The sequence below is a fragment of the Sarcophilus harrisii genome, chromosome 1, assembly GCF_902635505.1.
Source record: "Sarcophilus harrisii chromosome 1, mSarHar1.11, whole genome shotgun sequence".
Lineage (NCBI taxonomy): Eukaryota > Metazoa > Chordata > Mammalia > Dasyuromorphia > Dasyuridae > Sarcophilus > Sarcophilus harrisii.
Window position 1 is genome coordinate 326,344,969 of NC_045426.1, and position 22,977 is coordinate 326,367,945.

The window sequence follows — 22,977 nt, forward strand, 5'->3', positions numbered from 1 at the left end:
CACTACAATTTCAATAATAAAAGAGACCCTGGAGGAGGCAAGGAACACCACCTCTTCCAGCCTCCAGTTTCACTACCATCACAACCACCGCCGCCAACACCTCCTTCTCCTTCTCCTTCTCCTTCTCCTTCTCCTTCTCCTTCTCCTTCTCCTTCTCCTTCTCCTTCTCCTTCTCCTTCTCCTTCTCCTTCTCCTTCTCCTCCTCCTCTTCTCCCCCGCCGTCGCCGCTGCTGCCGCTTTCCTCCCGGATCTGTGCTCCAGTTGAGAGAAGAAAATGTGTGTGTGTGGCGAGGGGGAGGGAGAAAGCTGATCAGCCACTCATCAGGGCCAGGGGGTGGGTATCTGGAGGAGAGCAAAGGAGAAGAAAGGAGGAGGGGGAGAAGGGGGAGGAGGGAAGGGAGGAGGGAAGGGAGGAAGGAGTGGGGTGTGTGTGTATGTGTGTGAGTGTGTTTGCGCGCGAGCCTGGGGTGGGTGGGAAAGGGATCCCGGCGGGTGTCATCTCGGATACAGGGGGGCACTGGGGGAGTGGTGTCAGGCGGAGAAGGGGAAAAGGGTGCGCTCTGGTGTCTGTGCCATCGCCGGCTGCTGCTTCTGCTTCTGCTGCCGCCGCCACCGCCGCAGCCGCGCCGCTGCCCTAGTGGATGTTTCTATGTTGCTCGGTGCATGATTTAAAAGAGGAGGAGTTGGATCTAGCTAGTGACAGAGGCAGGAGATAGAGGGGGTGGGGGGTGGGGGGGAGGTTGTTGTATTCTTTGAGGGGGTGCGTGTTTGAGAGAGGCCAAGGGGAGCGGGCCTTTCCCCCCTATCTTTTTTGCGCCTCCCTAACCTCCCTTTCACCCCGGGTGGAGAGCTCCGCTTCTGTGTCCGGGCCCCGCCGCCGGGATCAGGCTTCGCCTGGCGTGCAGTGGGTGGCTTCAGGAGTCTCCCACCTTCCCCTCCCCTCCCACCCTACCTTACCCCAGGGCACCCCCCCTTCCCTTTCCCCCTCCCACCCCTAGTCCCTCTTCCCACACCCAGCCCAAGGGTTAGTAGCCGCCGCGGCCCGCGGCGGTGAGTGAGAAAGGAGCGCGCGCGCGCGTGTGTTTTCTGGGGGTACTGGGGGGGTTGTGTCTGAAGCAGTTAGGAAGAATGACTCTGGAGTCCATCATGGCGTGCTGCCTGAGCGAAGAAGCCAAAGAAGCCCGGAGGATTAACGATGAAATCGAGAGGCAGCTCCGCCGGGACAAGCGGGACGCACGCCGGGAGCTCAAGCTGCTGCTGTTGGGTAAGTGGAAGAGCCGCCTCCCCTCGCTCCCCGACTACTTCCCTTCCTTTGCCCCATCCACCTCGGCTCCCTCCGCCTCTCTTCTCCTCCCCCTTCTTTCACCCTCGGGGCAACTGTCCTCAGCACCCCCAACTGCTGATGTGCTCACCAAGTACCCCTCCCCCAGCACCCAAAACACACACTCACATACACTACCACCACCACCACCACCACCACCACCACCACCACCACACCACACACGCGCACACACGCACACACACACGCACATACACGCGCGCGCGCACGGTGTCCTTATGGAGCGTATCTTTCCATATGCATACCCTACGCCCCCCATGTCCCCTCACCCTCCACCTTAAAAGCTACCCTGTTGTATGTGCCCTCGCATATGCAAACACAAGGGCTATGCATTTTGTAAGCGTGTGTATCAGATGTGGACACAGTGCAAATGAAAGTCGTATCATGGCAAGGGGGGGCAGGGCATGTGGATTTGGGGATGAGAGAGGGGGAGTGAGAAATAGGGATTCAACTCCCAGTTTCTTTGCCTGAGCTCCGTGGGAGCGTGCTATTTCCGTTAGGATAACTAGAGTCGGGAAAATGTGTTCGCGCACATATATCGCATATACTGTGGATCATGCTTTATGGAGCTTTCTATATATAAATTTATGTACAGACATTACCTATGGATAATAGCACAGCTCTTTCTTGGATGCATGTATTAGGAATGTATTTTAGGGTGTAGGGTGAGAGAAACGGTGGACTTCAGAAGGAGGTTTGATGTGACATGGAGGAAGGGTGTTGGTGGTGGCTCTTGGAAGCTAGGGCAAAGGAGGCTTAAAGTGAGATGTGAAAAAGAGGCGGCAAATGTTGTAAAAGAAGTGAAATTCTGTTGCAACCTAGCGACTAGAGCAAGAGCAAGAAAGATGAGAGGAGCTTCTTAGAGAAGCTTTGGTGGCCAGCTTCGTCAGCTGAACTGCTCCTTCGAAAGGAAAGAAAGGCTTGGGATCGGGATGTTGGGAATTGTGGTGAGAGTGGTAGAGATTGTAGATGTTAGGGGAGCTTTTAGTTTCATGTGACAACCCACAAGAAGGTACTAGCTTAGGATCAAAAATCAACCACTCAGCTACATCTATGGAGCTGAATAGTGACCTATTGTGTGCTTGAAAATGACAGTGATTTAACACCTTTGGAACTGGCCCATTTGGGCCAGAAATAAAATCGGCAGAGTGTAGGACAATTCCCATCAACCAGGGGAAAAAGTCAATTTTCAAATTTTGCTCTATTAGGAGGATTGTAAGAAAATGTCCTTTCTGAGATAGGAATCCATGTTGATGCTTTCTTTGGACAGTTTTTTAAGGGCTTTAAAAATCAGATCAGTTTTCACATATAGTAGTGTGGCATAATTAATAATTACAGTGATAGAAAAAGTATAGGGCTTTGGAATAATGGGCCTGAAAAATGTCTGCCCTAGTGTTATAGATACTTGTAATGTTGGAAATACATTACATAAAATTTTGTGTTGGACAAAGAATAATGTTATTCAAGAGTCTAAGAAACATACATCTTCTTATCTTGAACATTCTATCTTTTGTTACAAGAAGCTATTTTGCTATTGAAGCTTTATTGTTTATCTGTTGGGTCAATTAAAGAGGAGGAACAAAATAGAATAATGGCAGAAAGATACAAATGGTTAGTTATACATGTTGTGAAGAAGCAAGCAGAACACGTGATTCACTTTGGAACACGATTAGACAGATTGGCACATGCTTAGTTTAGAGGGAATGGAAGGCAGAGGAACTGAAAGAAAAGATGTTAATGTAATAAAATGATATGGTAATAAAATGGGTCGCAGAAACCAATACTCTATGATGAAGACTATGATGAGTCAAATCAAAGCCTACTTTTTTAATAGCTGAAATTGCACAAATGTATAGATGAGATTTTCTTCACAATGAGGAAGAATGGGGAGGAAATGTCTCTTGTAGAGGGGCATAATTAGAAAGCATAAATATGTCATATTTAGCTCTTTTGTTTCAAAAAGTATATTTTTTCCCTGACCGGCATTCTGCCTTGAGCTGTTTCTGTTTGTGATTTGAACAGCAGGTTCCAAGGTTTCTAACCCTTACCCTACATAGTGCAACAAATGTTTCAGTGGTTGGTCTTCTCAGGAGTTTGGAGCTGAGAGAAGACTGTCAAATGGCCTCAGAAGCTGAAGAAGATTTTGTTTACTTGTAAATATGTATTTTGTATTTATTTGAATAAGCTTGTTTTATTTTTAAATGAAAGTTAGTGGTGGCTTTCTAGGAGAGGCATAGGGAGGGAACAATCCACATATACTGTAGTTTCCTGGGTTAGAGGAGCTGGGGAACATCTTGCTGTTATTCTCTTGATTCCTCCTTTCCATCTCAAATAGTTTAGTTATTAGATTTCCCTTCCAGCTTATTAAAAACCTCCTCCTTCCAATTGAAACTAGTGGGTAACCTGAAATTAAAGTTTAGTCTTTAAAATCAACCTAGCTTAAAGATTGCTGTATTGTGGACATAACCCTATAAAGTAGAAGAATTGTCAAGTGGTTTTAGCTGCATATATCATTCATGATTTGTGTAACATAAACACCCTAAAATAGCTATACTGCTTTGTTCTTTGTGATAAATGTGTATTTTTCATGCAAACTGACAAACCAATCCATAATGAGATTATTATGATTTTTAGGCTAAAGATGAAAAATTTGAGTCTGTCTTAGAGTTCCTGGGAGAGACTGGGGAAGTAGAGGTGTGTGTGTGTGTGCGTGTGTGTGTGTGTGTGTGTGTCTGTGTGTTGAGGGGGAGGGATAATGTGCTTTTGGTTTATGGAAAATTTGATGGGTTTTTCTATAAAATAAGTGTTTATTCCCTCTTTCACTATTCCATTGGACATACGCTGGAGTGTCTACTAGGTTGCAGGATTGTCTTCTACTATTTGAGATTATAAGAAATTGTAGCACCACATCACTGCTTAGATGTAAATGCTTATGGAGACTAATTTATAAAGTGTTAAGAGATGGGAAAATATCCTATAGTATCAGAGTGAAAATGCTTTTTAAAGTTAATTCCTAAGTGGCATTAAAGATGAACATTTTACTTAAAGCCATGAGGCAATAGAGGGCTTACTTTGTCTTTTTCAAGGTGATTTTGTGGTTACTTTAAACTGTATGGACTTACACCTTTTAACATTTAACTATTGGTTTTAGGAACTAATGATTAGAAATAACAAAAGGGAAATTGTGGTTACCTCTCTAATAAACCGGACTTGTAATATTTGGGATATTTTGGCTCTAATCCAGCTTAATCATAAATGGGTCCTGGTTGGTACTTGAGAAGTACTTTGAATACTTATTTTTTATTTTTTATTAAAATATTCCCACTAATCCCCCCACTTAATGACATAACATTTTAACTTTTATTCTTTTTTCTTTATTTTGTATAACTCTGTGATTCCTCTTTCTTACCCCCACCTTTTTTGATGATGCTGATATTTATCCTCCCCACCTTTTTATGAGAACTTTCTGTTTGTGTGCTTTAATTTGCCCTTGTTGTATGTTTTGGGTATTTACTATATGTAAATTACATAATGTTTGTTTCTTTAATTATTCTATCAAAGGAGATATATTTTTATCTGGCTGTACATGAGCCACTCCCTTTTGATAGTCCAAGGGTAAATTAAGAATACAACTTTAGATGCCTAAGTTAATAAATGATATTTACTCAGAAACTTGATTTAGTTATATTTCTGGTTTCTAAATGGAAATCTGGTCTTCGTCTATTTTCTAATTCATAAATCCTGATAGCTTCTATTCTTCAGATGCTGGATCATTGATAAAGACTGTGGTTTGGCAAAACTTTTTTTTTTTTTTAGTAATGGTCTTTTATTTTTAAATTTCTAACAATTGAAAAAATGTAAAATTCTAAGATTCGTGGCTTGTAAATCATCCAATTTTAGGAAACCTAACATAGGCCTTAATCTTCTCAGATAATTGAGATCTGATAGCAAGATCTAACATTTTAGAATGATGTGGATTTGTGACTTTCCCTAGAATGGCTTAAAACATTGCAATCAAAAGAATGGATTATGATAGAACAGCACTGTTATTTTCATCTGTGATATGTAAAATCTTGATTCCTTTTTTGTACTGTGCAATTGTTGCAAGCAACTTGTTAGAAAAGCATGTCAAGATTATAAGCACTAATACAAAATAGTATATTACATTTGGAAAAGTGTACATTATCATGTTATGTAATTTGGAAATGATAACAGTCATGCTTAAGATATAAGCATTACAAGGAAATAATAAGCCTTTGACATTTCCTGATTATTTATATCTTGCATTCGATAGCTAAAACTTATTCTTTTTTTGATGGCCATTTTTCTGTCCCATTATAATGATACATATAGTATACAAAAATTATACTGATAAAATTTATTATAAAAATTCTCCTTAATGGCAACAAATAAAATTGTTCTCTGGTAGTCAACCAGAAAAAGATAAAAAAAAAAAAACCTAGAATGTATAGATACAAATTTTTGGCAATTGTTGATAGTAAAACAACAATAACAACAATCACAATCACAACCACAACCACCATCACAACAATCTATAATTCAAGATGTTCTTATGTTGCTATTTAGTGAGATATTAATTTAATTCATTTCAGTTCAGCATATTCAACGAACATTAATGTCTATTATATGCTAGTCACTGTGCTCCATAAGAAAACGCAGAAACAAAAATGGACATTCTTTGCCCTTGCAGGACATGTATTCCACTCTGGAGAAGCAATGTGCATATGCAGATAAATAGAAAAATACATATAAATCGAATACCAAGTAATTTCAGGTACATGCAACAAAGGCATAGCCCTGATAGATGTCAGAATAAAAAGGTATATTTAGGCATGGTTAAGGAATTTTGGACTCATTTATCAAAATAAATAAGTCAAGAATGGGTGGGAATTTTTTTGTTTATTTTATCTAGATGGTATAATTTTTATCTAATTAAAAGTATATAAATAACCATCAGACAAGTCCAGTGTGAAACCACCCTGTTGCCACAAGAATGTGGTGTTAATGAGGTACTATTGGAGACCCAATCCTCAAAAATCTAATGGTGGTGTTTTTTGTTTTGTTTTGTTTTGTTTTTGGTAAAAAACCCAACAACTTCAACTTGTAAAATGTAGAAGTATCTCTAAAAATTAGGGTTTTATTCTGATTTTTTTCTTAGAGACACCACTATTCTCCCTAAGAACACTGTTCACTTTTTAAAGGTGAAATGTCTACAGTCTATGTATGATGACATAAATATTTTCTGAGTTGAAAATCAGGACACCTAGCATGATAAATGAGATTCTTTTTGCAAAGTCTAGTCCAAAAGATACTTTTCTTATAATTGGTACTGTCCTAGAAAACCAGGGATGTATAGTTACCATAAGTACTACTTGGGCTCTGATTTTTATTGTAATAACACTTTTTTTTTGGTGGCTCAGAAAGTAACCATCTCATTTATGAGTAGATGGGCAGCACTTTGTTAGGAAAGATGGGGAACATTTTTTTCCCATGATGATCTAAGTTTTAATCCTGTTAAATTCCTTTCATATGTTGCCAAAGGAGGTTTTTTTTTTTTTTTTTTTTTTTTTTTCTTATTGGAGCATTCATATCCTTCTCTTAGCATGTGGTTGGGCCCTTCCCATTCATCTTAGTAAGATCCAGAGGTATTTTATGTAGAGATCAAAGTGGACATCTTAGAGGAAAGGTGAGAAATCATTTTAAGAAGGTTAAGACAGAAAGAGACACAAAGCTTGTAGCAACAGTTTGTTGCCATTGGGCTCTCCACCCACAAGATGAATCCTATCACAGAATTTTTAACAAGCTAAAGGTCTCGATTCCCAGCAGATGGGGGAGGGCAGTGACAATTTTGTGGATGAAAACTATAATGGTTCTTAAGCAAATGAGATCTCTGCAAAATACATCCTAGAAAAGTGTGAAATGGTGTTATAAGGTAAAATGTGTGATTGCTGGTAATTAAGTCTGCTGCAATAACCGAATACTGTAAACAGTGAATATTTTCTCTTACCCTGCTGAATGGAATAGCATTAGAGAAAGATCTATTCTCAGACTCAAACACTATTGCAAGTGAACAGCTGTTACAAATAAAATTATAGGAAGTTTTTAATCAGTCACCTTTTATTTGGTATATATACTGTTTATAATTAGTATACCTGCATGACAGGCCAATAAATAAAGACCAGTGTCCATCAGGAACAGTATAGAAAAAGAGAATTGAGTATATTTGTAGGAGATTAACAAATATCAAGCAGCCTTGTATATAGAATTGCCCAATAATTTTATATATATATATATATATATATATGTATGTATGTATGTATTCCAATTTCTTTAAGCTTGAGAATTGAGATACATTTCTTGTTCCTTGAGTTTTATTTTAGAAATTAATCCAAAATGCTGGGGCTTAAATTTTAGGGGAAAAATTTAGAACAAAATTAATGTTTATTAAACATGAATGTGAAGAGGTAGTGTAATGTAATGGTTAAAGTTCTGGGCTTAGAGTCAAGAAGATCTAAATTCAAATCTGTTGGTAATTACTAGCTGTATAATTCTGGACAATCCCTTAACTCCTATCTATAGTAAGAAATACTCTAGGAGTCATGTGGTGCAATAAGAAGATCTTAATTTGCAAATAGACCTAAGTTAAAATACATTCTCTACTATTTATTGACCTGTATGATCTTGGGCTTTAGTTTCTTCACATGAAAAATGAGATGAGAGAGTAGGTTATGTCTAAGAACCATTTTAGTTCTTCATCCTTTTCTGATTCTTTCCAGCCAGTCAGAGATAGATAGGGTGAAATCAAGTAGTGGGACAGGTGTAATTTATAGCTTGGGGAAAGTTGAAGCTCATAAGAATTTCAACTTCCCATAACTGTGGTGCTTCCTGTCTGGGCCACTCATTCAGTACTTAGCAGCTTGAATTGTTTGATTAAAACAAAAAGTCATATTCTGTTTCACTAACTAAATTGTCATTTTATGGCAAGTTTGCCTGATGGTTCTTTGAATCTTTCCTCCCTTTCCATGCTCTCCCCACTATACTTACCATAGCAGATATCTGCCTAATACATATTTATTGATTGATAAGAGTCCAAAAAAGATTTTCATTGTCAGCAACTGTGATAGAAGATTATTTTTTGGTGTTGATCACAGGCCCTGACTCCCTCTGCTAATAATCATTCTCAGTTAAAGTGATTGTAAACCTTTAATTAAAAAGTTTTGTTTTCTACTATTTACTTGCCATCTTTAAGGATGACTTTTGGCTGATGATGTTGAAAAATTATATTTCTTTTTATTTTCTGATTATTTTTTTTTCACATTGAATGTTTTTTCCTTCCCCATAGGTTGGTTTTGGGGTTGACTCTGGCAATTTGAGTAATGTTTGAAAAAGACAACATTTCTGTGGTCCAGTGTTTGCCTGTGATTCATTCCCTATTGAGAATGGAATTCATTTGAATATTTTGTGTTGTTGCTGGTTTAAAAACTAAAAAGCATTTTGGTCAACCGGATGAATGCAAAACCTCTCTCAGTCTTGCTCTGTCTCTTTCTGTCTCTGTCAGTTTTTTTCTTACACATATGTACAAACACATAGAATACTTTGTAGGAGAGAATTCCATGCACCTTTATTACAGGATTAATCTCAGATTGTAAATAATTTGAAAGGGAATAGTTGTTTCAAGGAAGTGTGTAGTGGGTAGTGCAGTTGAGAGTTAAAGTGTTATTAATGTCATTATATTCAAGATATTTCACAGAAGGGAACAATAATTGAACCATAAATTAAAGAAAAAGAGCTACAATGAGACTTTTTGATTCTCATGTGGAAAATGAACACTGATGCTTAGTAGTGTATTCATAAATACTTGGAGGAGGTGGCCTTGCCCATTTTTTTTTCTTAGAAAACTGAAATTCTGATAAATAATTTCATTTTTCCTACTTTTAACTACTTCTGATAATCTTTACTGTTCAAATTCAATTCATTATAGTTCCACAAACATGCATTCAGTGTTTAGTATAGTTTTAGATACTATTTTAGGTCCTTTAGGATATAAAGACAAAACAAAAGATTCCCTGAATTCAAGAAGCTCAGAGTGTGTGTGTTTATATGTATGTATGTGTGTGTGTGTGTGTGTGTGTGTGTGTGTGTGTGTGTGTGCTGTGTTTTGGAGGGAGAGCAAAAAGGTAAGGTATGAATAAAATAGGTATATAGGTAAATGATAAATATATAAAAAAGCTATATAATGTAATTTTAATAGAATGCTAAAAATCAAAGTGCTATAAAAATTACTTAACCAAAAGTTGTATAGAATTACAATTTTTAAAAATTTCCTTTCTTAATGTTTTCTAACTTAAACCAATTTAAAATGTAAAAAAATACTTTTTCTTACCTTTTAATTCTGTTAGTAGAAGAGGTTGTCATTGGGTAGTTTTGTTTTTATTGTTCCCCCCTCCCCTTTTTAATCTCTAATACTTAGTACAAGGTTTGGTACATAGTAAGCATTTAATAAATTATTATTGACAGGAGAACATTGGACACAGTAACAGCAATACTGTGCAATGATCAGCTATGATAAACATAGCTCTTCTCAGCAATACAGTGATTCAAGGCAGTTTCAAAAAATTCGTGATGGAAAATACTATCCATATTTAGAGAGAACTATGGAGTCTGAATAATATTATTTTCACTTTTTAAAAATTTGGTTTTTATTTCTCGTGGTTTTTTCCCATTTGTTCTGAGTCTTTTCACAACATGACCAATAAGGAAATGTGTTTAACATGAGTGTATATTTATAAAGGATATTGGCTTGCTTGCTATCTAGGGGAGGGAAGGGAATACGGGAGGGAGAGAGAAAAATTACAAACTCAAAAATCTTACAAAAATGAATGTTGAAAACTCTTTACATGTAGTTGAAAGAAGTAAATGAAAAAAAAAAAAAAGCTTGTTGACTGAGGGACTCTGACTTAGTGAATGGAGTAAAGATTGAAACAAAGTGTCGTTTTAATCCCCTAGAGCTTCTGAAGGGTTTTTGATGAACCACAAAAACTTTATTCTTTTTTTCTCTTTTAACCAGAACAAAGATTGATGGTGCCCTTTCATTGTATTATAATGTATTTAAATGACTAGATTAGTTATGACCACAAGACTTAAGCAAGTGTTTAGTGATATTTTTAAGACTTTCTAATTCCTATATTTTCTAAGTATTTAGGGAACTTCCAAGTTGATACTATTGTCAAGTATCATGTGATTATGATTTTGTAAAAAGGGAAGTAGGATGATTAAATATATTAAAACAAAGGGACTTGTGATATGTGTTTAGGTACTTATAGTAATAGAATCAGAGCCTACATAAAACAATCCCAATGTATGTTTTTTATTATTAATATAAGCTTACCTAACCTAAATGTTCTTAATCTTTTTCAGATAAATATGTTAAATGAAGCAACAGGACAGTTGTTTCCATAGACAGTTGATTAAAAACATCATAGAGGACTTTCATGTCCTTAAGGTAGAATTTGGTTATACTGTATTAAGGATGTTATTGTAAAATAGCATTGAACAGTTTCTGGGAATTTCTGTTTACAGTAATTAAACCCTACCATAGAAAAATTGTTCAGTACAGTGTACAGTGGCTTATTCTAGAAGACACCAATCTCCTTTACACTCTGGTTGGGAGTAGACAGAGTAGTTGAGTTGGATCAATCTTTAATAAGATAATCTGCAAATGGAAGTCAGTATCATAAGGTTATATCTATAAGCTTTTCTCTTCTCCTCCCTTTGCCTTCAACCACCTTATCTCCTTTCACTTTTTTTTTTTGCGTGTGAAAGGATATATTTTAATTTTTATAAAAGTATTTGGTTTATTCTGAAATTGGGGAGCACCAAACACAGATATTTCAATAAAGAAGAGGATTATATATGTAACAACAAAGCCTTATTATGCCCACTTGTATTTTTAAGAAAATATTATAAATCCAATAGTTAGTTAAAAACTATTCTAATTGTTTATCTTCCTAATACATAGGTATTTTAAAAATTTTCCTCAAAGGAACTCTTTTTAAAAAATTATTATTTCTTATTAAGGTCATTATGCTTCTTCTATTCTTCAATTGTCTCAACTCCTATTATGCAAAAATTCCTTACTTACAGTGAATAAATAAATAAACTTAGTCAAGCAAAATATATCTACACATGGCCATGTCTGAAAATTTATATCTCATTTTGTGCTTCTGTTACATCCCTTTTTCTATCATAAATCAAGCTAAATGCTTTATCATAGATGTTTAGGAATCATAATGATTTCATTGATCCAAATTCTCAAAAATAAATTGTTTTTCTTCACAGTGTTATAATAGTCATATACATTTTCTTCCTGATTTTGCTTTCCTCATTCTAGATTGTAAGTTTTCCCAAGTTTCTCTGAATTCTTTATATTCATATAACTTTTTTTTGTTCATCCATTCCCTATTTATGAGTATTCCTTTAGTTTCCAGTTCTTAGCCACCACTCAAACCCATTTTTCTGTATCTCCTAAAGAGATATCCTAAAGATATATGCTTAAAGAATGTGTGATGATCAACTATGAAAGACTTGGTTCTTCTCAGTGGTTCAGTGATCCAAAGCAATCCCAATAGACTTTGGACAGAAAATGCCATCTGCATCCAGAAAAAAGAACTAAGGAGGCTGAATGTAAATCAATACATGCTATGTTCGCTACTTTTTTCTTTTTTTTTTTTTAATCTCTCCCATAGTTTTTCCATTTTGCTTTGCTTTTTTTCTCCCAACATGATTCATAAAGTAATGTGTATTAAAAATAAATAAATTTACTATCTGGGATAAAAAGTATGTGCAGTTAAGTGGTTTTTTGTTCATTACAAATTGATTGAACCAGTCCAGAATTGGCTGGACCAATTATAGTTTCTTCAATACTCCATTAGTGTGCTTGTCCTCTCACTTCTCTTCCAACAATTGTAATTTTTCAGTTTTTGCAATTATTGCCTATTTGATTGGTGTCAATTGGAACATCAGAGTTTATAAGATTTGCATTTCTTTTATTATTAGTAATTTGCCACATTTTTCTTGTAGCTTAATAACAACATGAATAGCTTCATTTTCCCCTCTTCACTTCCTGTTTGTATACTATTTGGGCAATGACTTAAGTTTTTATATATTTGAATCATTCAGATATTGCAGCTTTATGAAAGAAACTTGCTTTAAAGGTTTCTCTCCCCACCCACCCCCAGCACTTTTTCCTAGTAAACTATTTCCCTTCTATTTTCAATTGTCTTGATTTTGTTTATGCTAGTTTTTCAATTTTATATAGTCAAAATTTTATTTCCTCCCTCTCTTCTTTCCTTCCTTCTTTCATCACATTTTTGATCCAGGATTTTCTCTTTGTATTCATGGTTTTAAAAGCTAGATCCTTTCTGGCTTTTCACATTTGTGAATCTGTGTCTATTTGAAGCTTATGATGATATATGGTATGAGTTGTTTGTGTAAACCTAATTTCTGATAGATTTGCTTTCTAATTCTTCCAGCATTTTTTTTTTTTTTAATCAAAAAGTGAGTTTTTACTTCTTTATTCACACATAGTAGTGCGTGTTTGTGACGAGGGTGATGGTTGTATTTTGGGGTTTGTTAAATACTATACTATTATGCTTCCTTGCTTTTGTGTGTTCACACCTAATCTGTTCTCCTGGTCAACTTTTCTCTTTCTTAACCAAATACCAAATAGTTTGTAGTATAGTCTGAAATACAATATGGAGAGACTCGTTCCTCTGCACACACACACACACACACACACACACACACACATACATTTATTTCCCTTTTGCTTGATATTCTGTTCTTCTAGATTGTTTTAAATTTTTTTCTAGGTTTATGAAGTAATGTTGTTAGTTTAACTGGTATGGCACTGAATAAGTAAATTAATTTGGGTAGTTTTGTAATTTTTAATAATATTGATATATCTCAATCATGATCAATTATTTCTTCAATTATTTAGTTGTTTTTTTTTTTTTTATTTCCATAAAGTGTTTTGAAGTTGTAGTCATGTAATCATTTATTGCTTTGGTAGATAGATTTACAAATATTTTATGCATTTCTTTTTCTTTCTGCTGCTTTTGGTGATATTATATAGAAGAGGTGATAATTTATATGGGCCTACTTTATATCCTGCTACACTCCTGAAATTATTGTTTAATATTATTTCTTAGTTGAATCTTCAGGCTTCTCTATAATTCTATAATTTATCATATAATATACAAAATGCAATAATTTTATTTCTTTTATGCTATTCCTTCAGTTTCTTTTTCTTGACTTATTATGGCTAGCATTTTCAGAATTATATCTAATAATAATGATAGCTTTAACCCTGATCTTATGGGAAAGGTCTCTGGCATTTATCCTTTACATATTGCTAACTTGATTTTCAGTAGCTGCTATTTACCATTTTATGGAAAGATCCATTTATTCCTATTATTTTTGGTGTTTCTAATAATAAAGGGTATTGCATATTATCAAAACCCTTTTCTTCATGTATTGATATCATCATGTTTTTTAAACTTATTATGAATGTGATCCATTATGTTAGTTAAAAAAATATTGGACTAGGTCTGCATTTCTGATATAATTCACATCTGTTCATAGCACATAAACTTTTAAACATATTGCTATATGATGTCTTTATCAATTTTTTTTCAAAATTTTTGCATCATTATTCTTTAGGGTTATTGCCCTATATTTTCCTTTCTCAGCTTTGTATCTTCTAGGTTAGGTATTAATACTATCTATGTAGAAAAATTTGGTAAAATCCCTTCTTTTGCAGTTTTTGGATAATATTGGATTTGATTGTTTCTATGAATATTTGATATAATTCATTTATAAATCCCTCTGATCCTTTTTACCCCTCCCCCTAATCATTTGTCTTCCCAGATTGTATTCCTCAAATTAGCTGTTTTTTGTTCTTTTAATTCAGGCATTTTATATTTTTGTATATAATCATCTATTTTACTGGTCAGTTTTGTTAGCATTATTATTGGGCAAATGAGTTTCAAACAATTTTCTTTATTGGAGGGGGTTGGTTGTAATTTTTTTCATTTTTGATTTTGGCAATGTAGTTTTCCTGCTTAAAAATGACATTAGCTAATAGTTCAATAGTTCCATCTGCTTTATTTATGTTTATATATTATTTTATATATTATAAAACTCCAAGCCCTTGTCTTATGTATCAATTCATTTATCCAACTCATTTTGTTTTGTTCTGTTTTCATTTGTTTTAGCTATCAGTTTTATTAATCTATTTTATTTTTTCAAATTTCTATTTCAGTGTTTGGTTGATGTTTTAAAATTTGTTGTTTTTCCATTTAATAATAATAATTATATAATAATATAATATCATAATGATAAAAATTATAATTCTATTTAATCCATGCCTTTATTCATTGATTTGTTCTTTCTCTCTTTTGTTGATGAAAATTTTTGGAGATAAATGTTTTTCCTTAAAGACTGTTTTGACTATATGTTTTGATATGTTGTCAGGTGGTTGCCCCCACTATTATTTTGATGAAATGATCTAATTTTCTATGATTTGAGCCACCTGTTCTTTAGGATTAAATTATTTAACCCTCATTTAAATTTGAATTCTTCTTCAAAGACTCTTTATTAATTCTACTTTTTATTTCATTGTCAGTAAAGGATGTCATTAATACTCCTATTTTTTGCATTTTTAATTCTTTTTTAGGGGGAGGTGAATCTGAGTATATGTTAAGATGAGTACATCTGTTAAGATGCCTTGTAATAATGAATAATATGTATATTCCTTTCCTATTCAGTAACTGTCAATATCCATCAACTCTAATTTTCTTAAAATTCCATTATAGTTCTTGTACTCTTGTTCTTTTTTGGGGGTGGGCGGAGCTAGATTGATCTAGGTCTGAAATGGCTTCTTTGAGTACTCCAACTATTATAATTTTGTTATCATTCTTTGTAATTCAATTAAGAGTACCTAAAAGCTATATCATTTGGTGTGTAAATATCTACATCTCTATAAAAATATTCGTGTCATTTTATAGTCTATGATATCTTTAAGCATAGATAATTTGTTTTTAAATCTTTTAACCATTTAAATCATGACTGTTTCTATTGTTGCCTTGTCTAAGCTCATGATTCTATCGCTGCTTTTTAAAAAACTTATTTGAACCATAAGCAATTATGCTCCAACTCCTTTTTAAATAGTATGAGTCTTTATATTTGTGTTTTATTTTTTTTTCTTTGTAGGCTGTTGGAATTCTTACAAAGTGATAAGTCATCAGAATTGATAGAGACAATAATTATCTAATTTAGCATGGTTCAGTATGATTGATCTGATCCTACAAGGAGATGTTATGGGCCAGAACTTGAAACAAGGTATTAAGTAGAATTGAGGAGACAATGTTTAAATCTAGTTTAGAACTGATTTAATCTTACAACAAATAATGGGTTCCCAGTGATATAATAATTGGTGTGTACTCAGTGTACAACATATAAGCAAGAAGCTCTCAGGGCCAAAGAGCACTCTGGGAGATACAGAAGCCCATAAGCCCACTCTTGGAGGTGGAGTCAGATTTATTCCATCTTCCACCTTTGTGCGGCTGGAGGCTGAAGAAAGCAGAGGCAAAGGACAAGCTGCAAGAGCTCTTGGAACCAAGCAGAGAGATAGGCCTCTAAGAAAGCTAATCAGGCCCAAGGAAAGAAAGACTTGGAAGAAGAAAAGAAATGTTTGGATTTTATCAGTTGGCTGCATTTGAAGTGATTATTAGAGAACCATCATATATTATAAAAAAGAAGAGAACACCACAGTAGGCAATTAGGGTTAAGTGACATGTCCAAGGTCATACAATTAGTAAGTGTCTGAGGTTATATTTGAATTCAGGTTCTCCTCACTCTAGGGTTAGTGTTCTATTCTTTGCACCACCGGACTGTCCTGAGTCTTTAGGTTTTTAAAGTCTTTCTTATAAATAATATTGTTAGACTCTACTTTCTAATCCACTTTATTATACTTTTCCATTTTGTTGTTGAGTCCATCTCATTTGCATTAATGGTTATGATTTTTAATTGTGTATTTCTCTCCATCATATACTTTAATAGCTTTTTCCTCTCATGTCCCATCCCCATCTCTATCATTACTCTTTACAAATAAGAAGGTAAAGAAGGAATATAATAAACATTAGTGATCTATAATTGAAGGGATCTCCTTCTACATCATTTTCTCTCCATTATTTCTCCCTTTCAGGTACCAAACACTGGGTCTTTTAATTTCTTCTTTTTAATCCTTTCTTTACAATCCACTCTCTGAAACTGAAGTACGTTTTGTTTGTGACTTCCCTCCCAGACTTTTACTTCCTAAACAAGCCTCTCTTTCTCACTTTTTTTGGTCCTTATTTTTCTGTTGAATTTAATATATTCTAAACTAAACTTGTCTCTATATATGCATGTATGTGTATATGTTTGCACAGGCATATGTATTCCATCCCATTTTGTCTGGTTTAACTGAGTGAGTTTCATGTAATGCTTACCCCCTCCTATTCTCTATGTTTGTGTATTTTTTCTTCTCACATTTCAATATTCTGAGAAATTAAATTTCATTCCTTATTTCTTATTTATTCATGCCTTTATTGTGTCATTTCTTAGTGTAATCATTTTCTCTTCTATAAATTCTTTCTTTCTGTCTGATTGCAATATTTTTTCCTTTGTCCTAGAAATTCAGGATTTTGGCTGTTGCAGTCCAGGATATTATCACCTTAATATGTTTTTTTCAGATGTGACCAGTGGATTATTTCTATTTCATCATTTGGTTATACTAGGTGTAAGCACTTTTTGTTTGCAATTTCTTGAATTACAGCATCCAGGTTTTTTGTACCTTATTATTTCCAGTGATTTTGAAGATTTTTAAAGTTACTTGTCCTTGATCTTTTAGCAGGTAAATTATTTTTGAGAGAAAATATCTTATATTTTTTCTTAATTTCTTTCAGTCTTTTGATTTTGTTCCTATTATCATCTCATGGAGTATTTGATCATTATTTGATTTCTGGATTCCATTCTAATGAAGTTTTCTATATACTATTATGAACTGTTTATTCTTTCCTCAGAGCTTGTTTTATTTATCCCTTCCTTCATTTCTTCCAGATACACTCACAGTCCTTGGGAATAAGTCTTTCTTTTTTCTTTCGATTCTCTGTACTTGTTGTGGAAGTCTCTTTTTCTGGATTAGACAATTCTAGTTCTATAATATTTATTAGTAATTGGCTTTTCCTTTTTGCTAATATCCCCAACTTTTCCCTTGATGTGTAACTTTGTGGTTGGGCCAGGCTCCACTCCCTCACACATTCTTGCATGGGGTGGTCTACATATTCCTGACCAGTATTATCTGAGCTCCTCCCACTTCTACTATTCCTAGTATTTCTACTCAGAATGTGGCCCTTTCCCAAGCTCACCTGGATTATCCAGATTCAAAGTGCTATTTTCTTCAGCGTTTGGTGGAGCATCTCAGGTCAAATTTCTGTAGACCATGAGTCTCTTTGGTTAGAGTGTTACCAGTCCCATTTTCACATCTATGGACAGAACATTATGGGTTTCTGATTCTCTTAAGGTTTCCCTTTTCAAACTCTATGGGTCATGGACATTGTTTTAAATATATGCTATAGCTTTTCATTTTTCTTCTTTCTTCTAATTGATATTAATTTTGATCTTTACTCTGAAAAGCCATTTGATCATAGATACAAAGACTATGTCTCAAAAATCAAACATTTACTCCTCCTAACCCATAGATTCAGAACTTATAGGTTCTTAGTGTTTCTTGATCCTTAGGAGTAAATCAGGCCAGACTGCTGCAGACTTTTAGCCTCTCTTTGGGCATTGCTTTCTTTCTTTTCTTTTCTTTTTTTTGGCTCTGGGTCCACAATCGGAGATATGTGGGTTTCCAGAACTCTTGGGACTTCCTTATCTGCTCACTCTGATTTTCTATCCTTTAAAAGCTATAGAATACTGTGGACTAGAGCTGGAACATCTGGGTTCTGAGCACTGGCTGATTTCTAGTTTGTCCATTTGCAATTGAACTGATTTCTTTGGTGAATGAGTCCTGCAACTTCTGATGGTCCTTTTGCTGGTCCTAATCCACTCCATATCCAATATATTCATTGGATAAAGCCACTTACTATAGTTTTTCTTTGAATTTTTTGCTCATTAGTTAGTCTGATAATATTTGCATTTTGGGGTTTATGGATAGGAAAGTTGGGCTCTGTGACCTTTCATGAAGCCATCTTTTCCCAAAGCCAAAGTGATATCCCTTTTTACTTTCAAATGAAACAAATAGCCAGCTGGGAAGATAGATCTGATGAGGGGTTGTGGCAGAAAGAGAGATAAACTTGCTTGTTGTTGGCTTATCTTTTGGAGAAGGAAACCTCTGATAGACAATAGATGCAAGAGAAGGTGCTGAATTTTTCAGGGAACATATGCCATGCAGAAGGAATTCCAGATTGTGCTAAACTCTTTCATATATCTATCCCTTATTCCTCTATGGATCCATCTTTCTTCCAACATTGTAAAGGTATATTGCTCGGCTTCGTGGTGTATATGTATAGTCCTAGCTAATCAGGGAGGATCTTAGGAATTCTTAAGTTGCAGTGGGCTATTTCATATATCTGCACTAAGTTTGTTGTTAATATAGTGACCCTCTGGGTTTGGGAAGAGGTTAACTAGGTTGCTTCTAGAGGGGCAAAATCGGTTCAGGTCAGAAATAAAACAGATCATATCTCCCATGCCAGGTAAGTATGGCATCGAGCCACTTATAGGCTTATAGGGTGGCTTCCTTTTGCCTTTGCTCCCACCATCTGGCATAACCTTGAACTCTTGGGTTGGAAGAGAGAAGGTGGTATTACCCTTATAAATATTATATAGTGTTATCTCCTGTAAGAAAACTAATCTTTTGTAGTTTGAATTTTGGTCATCCACTAATATATTCACATTTATAACATTGTTTCCTTAGAACTAAGTGCTCCTGTAATGTTGTTTCATCTAACATATTTTCACAGAAACAATTAGTGAGGTTAGGTGGAATATTCCTGTAACAGATTTTTCTTATTTTGTTTTCCAAAACAGAATACATTGTTGTTAACCAAAATTTGGTGTACTTGTCTCTTTTACAAGGGACTGGTGTTATGTTTATAATTATCAGGAAAGAGATAGTGAGCCCATATTAGATAATTTTTTAAAACATCTTTTGGTGTTCAAATTAGGATATTATAAATTATTGGATAATAAGAAAGCTATTCTCTCTATATCTATAACATATATGTACATATGTATGTATAAGATCTGCCCCTACCAGTAATTGATAGCTCTCTTATTTAATGACACAGATGTCATTTTCTAAGTCATTTGAATTTTCTCCAAACTGATCTTTTTCTAATCATACTTAGATATAGTCAGAGAGTAAGGCAGCCTGCAATTCCTGCTACTGAGATAGATTAGCAGATTGAAAAGCATTTTTTCTGTGATACTATAAATACACAATACTGTTTTTCTTTCCTGTGAATTAATATGTAAGAGTTCCTTCATTATATGTTAAGTTAATTGTACAGATTTTAAATTTAATTTACCAACTCTGTTCTGCTGAGTTTCTTGTTATTTGTTCTAATAATGGCATGGTTTAGATTCTCATTCACTGGACTCTTCACCCTTGAAAGAAAATTACAATACTTTAATAAAAGAACATCAAATTTATCCATTTACACTTTCAGGATTAAAATGCATATTAATGAATAGTTAGAAATATTATCCCAACAAGAATGGAGCATTAGCTTATTATCAATTTATATAGATAATGTCTCCTTTGCCCTTCCCCCAAACACAAACAAATAACTCAATTCTTCTTGATCTGTACTGTTACAATAAACTATGGCTGAATCTTCATGTCTCTAGTAGCATGAGAGTCTAAAATCTTTTACCCTTTCCTGCTTCCTCAATTAGAGTTTCCACATCTCCTTCCCCCATTCCCAAATACTTTATCAAGCCTGGAAGCCTTGATCCCTTTGCCATATACAATATACAGTACATTGTGTTCAAGTGGGCATTTCCATTGTGGTGATGTTAGGGATAGTGTAACTGGCCCCCAGAAAAGTGTACTTTCTAATGCCACCATACTAAACTCCCTATTGCTTGTACCCTGCATGTCAGCACAATTTGCTCTAGAAAAATGACAAATCTTTGGAGAATACATTATTAAGTTTGATTTGGGGAGCTTTTGTGATGCTGCCTGGTAAAGTACTTATAGTTTCTTTTTCTTTTTTTCATTATCACAGAGAAAAATGTATACACACTCATACATATGTATACACACATACACACTTGTGCACATAAATGTATACAACCTATCATAACAACAGTGGCTCTCTTGCATCTTCCATAAAGGATTATGTACTCAGGAGTTGATATAGCTTAGGGAAGAGGTTTTCATTTTTTTCTCCCCCATAGTCATGAAGGTACTTCCATTGACATACTATTTATTTACAACAGAAGTATCTTACGTTGGCAAGAAATTGTTTGCTACTGTGACTTGATTCTTTACAAAGAAGGGTCCTGTTTAGTAACACATGTATTTTTTGGACAAATAATTCCAATTAGTTTTCCATGTTTTTAAATTATTGATGGAATAAAGCAGTGTATTATAAAAATGCTCTCTTCTGTGTTTTAAAGATATTGTCAGATGAGAAAACTTTCTTCTGTCCTCTGAATTCGTTATCATCATCATGACTATCTGTATTTGAAGATGAACATTTAGGTAATTCAACTTTATGTTCCATTATTCCACTGTCAAATTGATTCAGGAGAATTAACTCATTTGAAAATTCAGACTAAGGAAAAACCACTGAATGATTTAGAATCATAATTAGAGGGTTTTTGAAACCAATAATCAATTATAAAGGTTTGTATAGTCCAATTTTCTCCTCTAATCATCACTAATTCTTTCTTAATGGCACAAGAAAATGACAATTGCCATGCTATATAAGACCAATTATCCATCCCATCCATTGTTGTCTCTGATGGTGATCCCACAGTATATGTGGAAAACATGATTGCTAGCTAGTTAAGAGATATAACAAATATTCTGGTCCTTTCATTCGTTCAAAGCTTACCTTTGTTTTGAGGGATAAACTCTAGTTATGGCATATCAGTATTTTATGAACGAATCTGAGTTATTTTATTCAAGCTATTCATGGCAAGTATTTTTCTTTATAATTTATAATATATATATGGTGATTATAATAATTTGTTTAGTTTCATTCAGTTCAATTAAACTTTTTTAAAAAAAGTATTTACAACGTGAAGGCATAGTATTATGTACCATCAAGAACCTTACATTCTACTGGAGAACACTACATGCAGACAGATGAATAAATACAATCAAATTTGAGTAGTGAGGAAAGACTACTAGAAGAAATGAGGAAAGATTTCATGTAAAAGGTAGTAATTTCACTGACCCTTGAATAAGATGAAGAATTCTAACAGGCAGAGGTAAAAAGAAAATACATCCTAAATTTATAGAATCCTGATATAACTACTTTAGAGAAATCATCCCCAAACATACTTTGATATATTTGTGATCTTATCAGTTTGGAGACTCTATGTTATTTCAGATTGCAATACATCATCATATGATTTGTGTCTATATCTTTTCATAAATCCTCCATAGAGGATTTGCCCTATGGTTTAGAGGATTTATTATAGGTATTTTATTGCTTTGTGGATGTCACTACAATTTCTGTTTTCAATCTCTTACCATCATTCTATGGTTAACACAACTCTTTTTCTAAACATATAATCATATGCTTTGTCAAGATATTTTTTAAGCCACTTCATATGTACAAGTTATCATTGATAATAGGATAGAATTTATTATACAAGTTTGTAAAATCTAGGGTTTTTGATGAAGTACAAGCAGGATATAAGACAAGAAGTAATAAAAGAATTAATGCAATTTCGAACTGCATTTGAAGCATAGGTCTCAGGAATCAGGAGATGATAATCCTGCTGTACTCTGCTTTGGTCAGACCACATCCGAAGTATTATGTTCAGTTTTGGATTCCACAGTATAGGGAACATTCAGAGGAAGGCAGCCAGGATGAGGAAAGACTTTCTACCATATGTGGATCATTAACTAAGAATGTTTAACCTGGAGAAGAGAAGGCTCAGGAGATCATGATCAACAACCTTAAATATTTGTAGTACTATTACAGGGAATAGGAATTGAACTTGTTCTGTTTGGTTTCAGAAAGAAGAATCTTTTATCAGTAGATAAAAGGTGAAGTACAAATGATATGATAGAAGGAGCACTGTCTCTGAAACATTATCTCAGTGACCTAAGCAAGTCCCTCATAATAAATAAAGGATTACAGTGGATATCATTTAAAGTTGTTTTCAGCTCAAAATCTGTGGTTCTATGTAGTCACAAAGACATACTTAGGCTCTATTTCAGAAAAGACAACTTAATAAAATTAAAGCTGTCCCACCTGTCTTGGGAACTTTTCAGTTTCCCTTCAATCTCTTTCAAACAGAGGAATATCCTCCCAGGTTTTTTGTTTTTTTTT

The 22,977-nt window shown here is 34.5% G+C and overlaps 1 protein-coding gene across 1 annotated transcript in view; it reads left to right on the forward strand.

The window, feature by feature from the left end:
- The first annotated feature begins 455 nt into the window (after positions 1–455).
- GNAQ (G protein subunit alpha q) overlaps positions 456–22,977 on the forward strand; it is a 399,842-nt gene continuing 377,320 nt past the window's right edge. The window contains exon 1 of the mRNA XM_003761855.4: positions 456–1,264. Within this exon, the coding sequence (XP_003761903.1) occupies positions 1,129–1,264 (136 nt within the window). The 5' untranslated portion in view covers positions 456–1,128. The remainder of the gene's footprint in view (positions 1,265–22,977) is intronic.